This window comes from Carassius auratus, unplaced genomic scaffold, assembly GCF_003368295.1.
Source record: "Carassius auratus strain Wakin unplaced genomic scaffold, ASM336829v1 scaf_tig00002951, whole genome shotgun sequence".
In the NCBI taxonomy this organism is placed as follows: domain Eukaryota; kingdom Metazoa; phylum Chordata; class Actinopteri; order Cypriniformes; family Cyprinidae; genus Carassius; species Carassius auratus.
The window spans coordinates 463,386-473,655 of record NW_020523497.1 but is presented as its reverse complement, the minus strand read 5'-3'; the positions used below and the strand labels follow the sequence as shown (position 1 = coordinate 473,655).

The 10,270-nt window shown below is 35.6% G+C and overlaps 1 protein-coding gene across 1 annotated transcript; it reads right to left on the bottom strand.

Annotated features, from left to right (window-relative positions):
• Positions 1-161: 161 nt before the first annotated feature.
• Positions 162-8,108, bottom strand: slc13a2 (solute carrier family 13 member 2). The gene is made up of 12 exons (XM_026243236.1): positions 7,931-8,108; positions 6,248-6,376; positions 5,158-5,294; positions 4,840-5,072; positions 2,908-3,091; positions 2,533-2,655; positions 2,219-2,428; positions 1,983-2,113; positions 1,750-1,892; positions 1,393-1,554; positions 1,137-1,274; positions 162-1,006 (listed from the first exon to the last, which is right to left on the bottom strand). The coding sequence occupies exons 1-12, from the start codon at positions 8,030-8,032 to the stop codon at positions 869-871; spliced, it is 1,830 nt and encodes a 609-aa protein (XP_026099021.1). The 5' UTR covers positions 8,033-8,108; the 3' UTR covers positions 162-868.
• Positions 8,109-10,270: the final 2,162 nt, after the last annotated feature.

Sequence of the window (10,270 nt, the reverse complement as noted above, 5' to 3'; positions counted from 1 at the left end):
ATATCTGGAAAGTACATGCAGGTCCTAAGATTTGCAATTTTTCTTTAATAATATAAATAACTCAATAAAATGACTACATTTTCTAAAATAACTCGATATACTTGAAATCAGTTGCCAACAATATTGTTGCTGCAGGCTGTAAATGAAATTTCTCACAAGACTGCACAAAATTAGATTTATTTGAGAAAAGGCACATATTCTGAAAAGACACTGTGACTTTTATGTTTCAAGTATTTACTTCTACAAAGTAGGGGCATTTAAAAATCTTTAACTGTGTTTCTCAACAGATTAAGATTTTACAAATAAGCCATGTATTAAAATGTATTAAATAGACAGATCCAAAAAGGGATCTAAAATATTAAAGGTCTTGTCCAGACCCCATAAATTAATTGAATTTTCGTGAACCAGCACAAATGGAAGACAAGAAATCCTACTTGTGAAACCAAACCCACAAAGAATGTAGACAAAAACAGCTCTAAATGAACCAGAAATTGGATCAGATTTTGCCCAAACTGAGCTAGCAAGAGCGCTACATGGAAGCTAACTCACATTTACAAAGTCCTCATACTTCATCGACTTTAAAGATGTTAATAAGTGTTACAGAGTTTCGAACACTAAATGGAGGCTGACCTGAGTTAATCCTGACCTGCCACTAATATAGTGCTTGAAAAGCTAATGTCTAAAGGTTTGAGAAAAACAAGCTTTTGCTCCAGAGGGCATTGATGAGGAGACGAATGCTACATGCTCTGCATGCTGTGACCCTTTTGTCGATTTGATGATGGTATTTTTTGGATCAGCTTCCTTTACCCCCCCCCCCCCCCTCTCTTTCCCTTCAGTGTTTTCATGAAACCATTAGATGTGAAGATTTTCATGGTGTACTTGTTGCATTTGTGGCGTTGGCCCATGTGGGAAAGGTTCCTAGACTGAACATGGCCGTTCCCCATGTGTTGATGCCGAGGTTGATGCTGAGAATGCCAATGATGTTGAGAATGAAGCCTGCCTTTGCCTTCAAACAAAAAGAAAATACAATTACCCACAACGTTTTGCATAAACAGTTCCCCTAAAATGTATTTTGACATTTAACTCCCAGTTAAGGGACTAATGTGAGGGAGTAAGACAAGTGTGTTGAACCATACCATATCCAAGACTTTGAGGTTGCCATAGGAGAAAGCGATGGCATTGGGTGGAGTGGCTACAGGAAGCATGAAAGCCAGCGATGCGCTGATGGTGCAGGGCAGCATCACGTATAGAGGATGGAGCCCGATGGTTGTGGCCTGCAAATAGAGGCGGCTTATAATTACCACTTCCATACTTGTTAAATTTTTACATATTACATACATTTTTAAAACTTTTTTTTCATACCAAGTAACATTTTTGTGAAACTGTACCCACCATAGATGCTAGAATGGGCAGGAATAGCGTGGTGGTGGCTGTGTTGCTGGAGCATTCTGTGAATGTTCCCACCAGGAAACACAGTATCAGAGAGATGGCGAAGGGTGGGATGCTCTGCAGTGGGGCCAGACTTTCACCCAACCATGTTGACAGTCCAGACTCCTACACAAATATAAAAAATGAATATAAATTGAGTCATCCTGTGGCCCACTCCAGCCAGCTGGTTGAGAACCATGGTATTAAACAAGATGAAATTTAATTTAATTTAATTTAATTTAATATAATTTATTTTGTATAATTGACTAATGAATGTAGATTTATTGCCCATTATAATGTGCTATTCTGTCATCATCTTACCTCACTTCCTCTTGCCAAGGCAAACCCTCCACCCAGGAGCAGCACTATGTTCCAGGGCATGCGTTCATGAACCACCTTCCAGTTAAGAAGAGTGGGAGTACCCTTCAGTCTCTTCTTCTTGTCCTTTTTCTGATGTTCTTGTTCTTTATAAAACAGATAGTCCAGTGAATTGAAGACCTAGTTTAAACTGATGGATGTTTTGTTCAGAGACTCTGAATGCAGAAGCACCTTACCTTTGCCCGCTAATTCAGCTTCTTCATTATGTTCATCACTTGCACTGACAGAACATGAACAGTCTAGCCGAGATGGAATGACGAAGAACAGGGTTGACATGAAAATGGCCACAGTGCCATCGGTGACAAATCTGCACAGAGAAAAAATTGACAATATAAAGAAATGAATATGCAAAGAAACATTACTTTTTTCATCTGAACTATTATGTAAAAGTTTTTGGGTGAAGTTTACTCACTGTCCATTTTTGTTAAAGAGCTCAGTGGCCCAGCCTGGCATGAACCCTGGTTCTCGTGTGAACCACAGGATCACTAGGATCACAAAGATGACAAGCACTGCGCCCTCAGCAAAAGACATCGGGCCCAACTTCTTGTATTCATTCTTCATAACTCTGTAAGCTTCTTTGTCTCCCTCATTTTTCAAACCGCAGCCAAAACTTTTTTTTACGCTGAAAAGCAAAATAGCCTCAAATTGATATCATCCAACTAATAACACTTACTTTATGTCCTAGGCACATTATGTAATTTAATGTACAGCATGTGAGTTACTTACTTAAATCCCAAGTACATGAACTGCAGCCAAAGCCAAGAGAGCACAAGCATCAGCACCATGTTAGGAAAGGCAAAACCAAACCAGCTGGCAAAGTTAATTACGTCATTGTTATCTGGAAAAATCCTGCAATAATGTGCAAACATATGTGTGAGAAGAGACCTTGCTCCATTACTGTATGCACATGTTTATGTTGTAGGTCTCACAGTTTGTGTGCACAACAATGCACGACACCTATACATATATATATATAATTTGTTATATATACATATATATATATATATATATATATATATATATATATATATATATATATATATGATCTTACAAAGCAGGCCGTATATATATATAAAATAACAGGATATTTGACAAACATACTCATCCATCTGGCCCTTGAGAATAAGATTTGGAGTGGTGCCTGTTAGGGTGGCAGTTCCTCCAATGCTGGCGGAGTAGCACACAGATAGACTCATTCCTTTAAAGAGACTAAGGTACTTCGCTTCACGTTCTTTCCTCCTGAGTTCAGAGAGTGCATTGATTCTTTCCTCCAGAACTGGGTTGTCTGTTAAAATTGAGTAAAGGTGGGATGTAAGTTCTAAGATTGAGTTTTATTACCATCGATTCTGATTTAATAAAAATAATAATAATAATAATAAAAAGGGAGAAAAATAGAATAGTATAAAATAGAAATACAACAGACAGTGCAAGTGTCAGAATGTCAAGTGTAGATGGAAGAGATGTGCTTTAGTGAAATAGTGACGTGACATTCAGCCAAGTATGGTGACCCATACTCAGAATTTGTGCTCTGCATTTAACCCATCCGAAATGAGCACACACCCAGAGCAGTGGGCAGCCATTTATGCTGCGGCGCCCAGGGAGCAGCTGGGGGTTCGATGCCTTGCTCAAGGGCACCTAAGTCGTGGTATTGAAGGTGGAGAGAGCTGTTCATGCACTACCCCCACCCACAATTCCTGCCAGCCCGAGACTAGAACTCACAACCCTTCGATTGGGAGTTCAACCCTATAACCATTAGGCCACGACTTCCCCCCTTTAAGCTGCTTCTTAAAGATGGCTAAAGACTGGTTGTCTTGTAGGCACACGTCAATGCCTTGAATTTTTTGACAGCAGTTGGTAGTCAATGCAAATTGAAGAACAGAGGTCTCTTTTTTGCTCTGGTTAAGCTTGGAGACTTCAATGTACTGTAAACCAAGACAAACCTCAGGCTGCAGACTTTAACACTCTACTTGCCTCTTTTGATCTTGAGCGAGTGTTATCTGTGGCTACTCACAAATTAGTTAACCAATTGGGTTTATTTACACATGCCACTGATCATGTGTGATAGTTCACTGCTCTCATCAGATCACTTCCTCCACACTCTTAACCTCAACATGGTTCATGACACATCACATGCACATCCACATGTCCTTCTCCAAATCTTCAATGCTTATCTTGCTGGATCTATCCGCTGATTTAGACTTGGTTAACCACCAAATCCTCTTTTCAACCCAACTGGCAAATGGCATCTCTGCAATTGCACTCTAGGTGTTTGACCCTACCTCTCAAATAAGTCCAAAAAGTGTCACAACAACTACCTACTGGGGTGCCTCAGGGCTCAGTTCTTTGACCATTTCTCTTCTCTGTCTACATGACATTCTGTCATTCAGAAACATGGCTTTTCATATCACTGCTATGTAGAAGACACGTAATGCTTCTTCTCATTCCATCCTGATGATCCAACGGTAGCTGCTTGAGTCTCAGCATGTCTAACAGACATTTTTTTGCTGGATTAAGGACCATCACCTTCAACTCAACATTGCTAAGACATAACTGCTTGTGGTTTCTGCAAACCCATCACTTCATTACAATTTCACCATCCATCAACCATAACTCCTTCAAGGATTGCCAGGAACCTTTGAGTCATGGTTGATGATCAGCTGAATATCACAGACCACATTGCTAAAAACTGCCAGGTCCTGCAGATCTGCTTTATACAACATAAGAAAAATCAGGGCCTTTCTTTCAGAAAATGCCACACAACCCCTTGTTCAAGCTCTTGTTCTGTCCAGGCTGAACTACTGCAACACTCTCTTGGCAGATCTTCCAGACAGTTCTATCAAAACTCTACAACTAATCCAGAATGCGGCTACAAGATTAGTTTGCTGTTATGCTACACTGACTAAAGTCTACAGTTTAACATCATAAAATAATAAATTCATTTCAATTCAGTGACGACAAATTAATTTATTTGCTGTGCAGCAGAATAATAATAATAACAAAAATGTTTTAAAGGTGTCAACATGTTGGACTTACTGTTGGGTTTGTCTCCAGTGACATTGTCCAAAGGTTGTTTGATGTTGACCTCAGTCAACTCAAACGCTTGGTTATCTTGGCCTTCCCTAAGCTCTTTCTCATCACTGTCAGCCTCTGTGGCGCTGAGCTGTTCTAGAACAGCTTGAGAAATAGGCAACATCATGGCTGTGGTGGCAGTATTGCTGATCCACATTGAGAGGAAGGATGTTACGATCATGAACCCCATCATCAGCCTGCAGAAGTTAACAGACAGCAAAAACAAGTGAGTGTGTGAGTGAGAGATATAAAGTAAGATAAGTTAAATGTGTATGATCTTACAAAGCAGGCCGAACTCCTACTATTAGGAGGACACTCAGGGCGATACGCTTATGGAGATTCCAGTGTTCAACAGCTATAGCCACCAGCAGACCCCCAATAAACAGCATGTTGGTGTCCTTTAGGTATTCAACACACACCTGGAAGACAAAGTGGCTTTGGTTTAAAATGCAGAACTAGCCTGCTGTTTACTATATACTATACATTGTGCACTGTACAGATTCATCATAAAGACGTGGTGATGGGGAAAAAATTAGAAATTAGATTAAATTATATTTCAATGCTTGTAGATTACTTCTTGTTTGAATTTTTTTTTTTTTTTTTGCTGTCTTGCAAAACATTGTGTTGGGTTGTGCAACATTTACTGTATGCTGCAAATAATGTTAGAAAAACTATTCCATTGTATTTGCAACACTTTCAAGAGAATGCAAAAGATAAATGATTGAAAGAAAAGTTTCTCAGATGAACGCAACATTTTTGCAAGAAAATGAAGTTTTACGAGTGAATGCCAATTTTCTTGGTGGAATGCAACACATTTTTTTTTGAGAGAATGCCAAAGTTTTGCAAGCAAACAATAATAAAAAAAATGCTTTCAATCTTATATTTTTTTTCCATCATCATGCCACCTTTAGGGACTCTTTCTCCAAAGTAGCATACGAAAATGCATTACACAATAGAATCAATAAATTTTGCATTTTTTTATCCAGTTTTGTATAAAAAAAATTGCAGTCTGGGAAAAGCACTCAAGATAAGGAAAAGACAGAAAGATAAGGAATATAAAATACAGATTACAGTCTGTTTGATGACATGTTCCAAGGTGCTCATAAAAACTGATTTTATTGACCATAAAGATCCTAAATCATTAGAGATAACACTTCTACAAATAGATTTCATGCTGATGAAGGTAAATCTCTGTGGAAGTAATTTTCTTCGTCTTTAGTGCTTGAAACAATTATTATATAACTGGTCATCTTTTATGATAACTATAATATACACATTTATTTTAAACAATTGCTATGGGAGTAGTTTGCTTTTCCATTATTTTTGGGTATAAAATTATGCAAAATGTTTTTTTTTTTTAAATGTATGATACCTTTCCAGATTCCATGATGCCCATCATTGGGAAGAGGACGACAGGCAGTAGAGCAGTGATGGCCAGCGGCATACACTCTGTACACCAGTACAGTGCCATCAGGATGATGGCAAAACCACATCTTGCTTCCTGAAGAACAGAAGTGTCACAGTGTAAGTGAACTAGGGAATACATCACCTATTTCACATTTCTATAGAAGAGAGTTATTGGATTTGAAATTAGATGCATAACACATCAAAGATGCAATCTCAAATCTATGCCAATCCTTTCATCTTAGATTGTCAAAGGGGAGGAAAGAGTGTGAATCAATTCTGTAAAAAATCTGTTAGATCTGGTGAAGGTACCAGGGGTCACTACTTTATCTTTTGAAGACCTGTTTAGACTCATCTATCGCTCTCAGAATGCTGATAAAGTAACCCTTGACCATAAACGACTGTAAACAATTTTGAATGCATTTTCTTTTATGGATGGGTTTATTTTATGGAGGAATTTTATGGAACCTTTAGACAAGACATAAAAAATTGCATATGTGTTTCTTGTTGAGTATCATATTTGATACATCATGTGTTTATGGCTCATATGTGATGTAATGATGTAATGAAAATGATTTATATTGCCAAAAAGTAAAATTGAAGGTAAATAACGTAAATCAATGCTTTGATCTTTATAAAGTACAGTATAGCAGACTACTTAAAATATATATAAATATTAGTCATCATATAAACATCATTCTATATCTCCCAATATTATGATTAGTAAAATGATATTAAAAATAGCTTGTAGAAGGCAAAGCTTATGATACAGCATTTCATATTTGAATCATATTTGTAATATTTCATATTTAAATATGGTGTTTGGACAATCATGTAAACTTCAGTTGCTTAATTCCAGTAAGTTTTCATTTTGAAATATTACTAAAAATATAAAGGTTATTTGTATATCTACTTTATAAAAATTAGTAAAGATTTCACAGCAAAAATACACACGTACTCTACCACAACCTGAAGGTGAACATTTTTTAAAAATTATACTAAAAAGCCTATTACTTGCTAAAAATTTATAAAATGTATAAAAATCTATTTTTTCAGGAAAGTTTTTTAACATGTTGGTAATTTAGAAGCAAAATGTTGGGTATCAAATATGATACAATAGGCTTTATAGGGTTAAAATGTCCAGTAAATTCTGATTTTATTTAAAAAAAATAATAATAATATATATATGTCTTGTGTAAGGGGTTTTAAAAAATACAAAACATAAATTGCATTCAGTAGTTTAGCCAGTTCAGGTTATTAAATGTCTGATTATTCCTTTTTACTCCAAAAATTGCTCTCTAGTTCCAAGTCACCTGATATCCAGGTCGAGTAACTTTGGGTCATATGACTTTATTTTCTTTGTTTGAGACTTGAGGATGACCTCTGCAAGCTGTGCAAATAAAGTGTCCAGCATCCCACAGTTCATAAATAAGAGCATGCATTTTTCAGCCATCATTCAACTCCTGATGAGGCTTTTATTTAAATCTTTTAAATTAAGATTTTTTAATGTTTAGATGTCACATTGTCATATTTCAGTCATTTGGCTATATAAATTCACTGACACAAAATGTAGATCCATAGAGAAACAGTTTTTGCTTAAAATGTTCATGACGAGGACAAAATACTTCTGCTCCAGAAGAAAAGTACTTACCGGAGTTGGGAAGACTAGCGGCAGGGGCAATATAACAAAGGGGGTGATGAAGATGATGAAGTAGTTTCTGTTAACCCACAGCCAGCGTAGAACCGATGCCATGTCTTCTGTTCCTCAGCTGCAGATGTCAGGTGTGTTCTGGATGGAGAGGACAGCGGAGTGCTGATGGTGTGAGCACAGCAATCAATGTGTTTATAGGCATCGGCACATAACAAAAATTAAACATTAACTTTGAACAAGGGGAGGGTAAATAGGGGTATGCAGAAGGGGAGGGTAAAAGAGATGGCAAACAAAAAAGATTAACTCTTTTGTTATCTTTTTCTAAAGCCACAATTCAGTGGTTTGTTAAAACTGACTAATGGATTTATTAAAAGCATATCTGATCTTTTCACACTGCCAATGTCATCACGGAGGAACAGGTGTCAGCCTGATAAGTGTTTCTCTTACACCAGAGATATGTAAAGAATGTTTCTTACTGTTCGCTTCCGGGAAAATAAGAGATGAAAGAGCAGGAATATACTGTATGAACCATGTCCTGGGTTTGAACCATGTCCTCCCCTGAGACCCAGCTATGGAGTTCTTATCTCTGTAGTGGACATTATGTTTTAGTCGATCTCTATAAAAGCTCACATGTCAGAATGTCCTGTACAGAGCACATTCAGGGCTTTTCAGAAGACCAAATGTTTGAGAGTTTCTCCATGACCACACTCTCTCTGCTTGGTCTTTAAAAATGACTGGCATTCATTCAGTGATAAAATTGTACATCCTTATGGAAATATGATAATATTATGGGGTTCTGAATCAAAATATGTCTTCCCTTTATGCAACAGGATGTTGATTTAATACATGTCCACTGTAGAGAACATTAGGACTAAAAGTATGTTTATTATGAATTTTGGGAGACACAACATATGAATAGGAAAGTAAATTATATATCAATATTCTTAGGAAATATTATATGTCATTATGAAAATTATTAATCCCATTATTACACTTCTTTTTTTTTTTCAAGATGCTTTTGCCATTTTTGAAGTAAAATGGTATTTAAATTTGGTTATATCTTTTATAACGTAGTTGAGAATTATCATTTTTATCCTGAAACCTAAACATTGACTGGTGATTAAAAAAAAAAAAAATCCCATTGTTTTTGCATTTTCATGTCTATTCATATTATTTATTTATTTATTTATTTATTAGAACTGAGTCCTGGTGTCCTGCTTTTATGCTGGTTCTCGGAGTTGTTTGGATAATGTGTTTCTTTTATTATTATTTTTTAATTTTTTTAACGAAGTACTAAAAATATTAAATAGTAACATTAAAGTAAAACATTTTTTATGTATTAGGTGTCATTAAATACCATAACGAATTCATAGATTTGTGTTAATTTATACAAATGTAAAAAAAAATATATATATATATATCACTATAGAAATTAAAGCTAACTTAGATTTATAAATGCTTGAAAATCAATGTTAACAAACTAAACATTATTGGAAAGTGATGCTATTTTTTACTAATGTTATTTAATGAATTTAATGTCTAACTAATTAAGAGATTGTCCATATCTATGGAATCCAAAGATTGCTGGATTCCCAAATCTAGCTGTTATTCTTTATATATCAGGACTTAGAGTCAAAAAACAAATGTAAAGAATTCAGAACCAGATTTAATGCTTGTGAAAATGTTCTTTGAATGCAGAAGAAAATGTAAGGCATAAACACTGCACTGTTACCTTGTTTAACACACACGTTATACCTTTCAAACGTTTGACGTCAGGACAGTTTTAAATCTAAATACTTTTATTCAACAAGTTTGCATTAAATTGATTGAGTGACAGCACACATTTTTATTTTAAATAAATGCTGCTCTTTTGAACTCTCTATCAAAGAATTTGGAGGAAATGTTAGACTGATGTCTGAAGGGTCATGTGACAAATGTAATGTATTTTTAAACATAAGAGATTTAAATATCCTTCTGATCACAAACCTTTGAACAGAAGTTTATATATTTCTGTTATTAATGACAATAAGTTCATGCATGGAACAGATTACAGGGTGTTTCTAAGTGTGAAAAAACAACAACAGTCTATTTAAACGTATTGTAGCTACCACTAACCACATTTAAAGATAAATAAAATAGTTTTTGACTCTTTTTGTTTGTCCTTTTATAATTATTATTACTTTCTTGTTTTGTCCTCTTTTCATGTGCCTTTACAGTTTGACGTTTACAGTTCTATTACTTCACTTTTAAAATGGCATAGCCTTGTGCAAGAGCAATAGGACTTTTTTATTTTTCTGAATTTTTATTTTTTAAAGATAAGGGTTAATGAATGCTTCATAC

What these genes read in the sequence shown, in the direction of transcription:
- slc13a2 (XM_026243236.1), bottom strand. Translation starts at nt 8,032, where the DNA reads ATGGCATCGGTTCTACGCTGGCTGTGGGTTAACAGAAACTACTTCATC. An exon ending in CACTGGAGACAAACCCAACA is followed by an intron (nt 3,092 to 4,839) that starts GTAAGTCCAACA and finishes CAATTTTAACAG; the next exon opens with ACAACCCAGTTCTGGAGGAA. An exon ending in TTCATGTACTTGGGATTTAA is followed by an intron (nt 2,429 to 2,532) that starts GTAAGTAACTCA and finishes TTTGCTTTTCAG; the next exon opens with CGTAAAAAAAAGTTTTGGCT.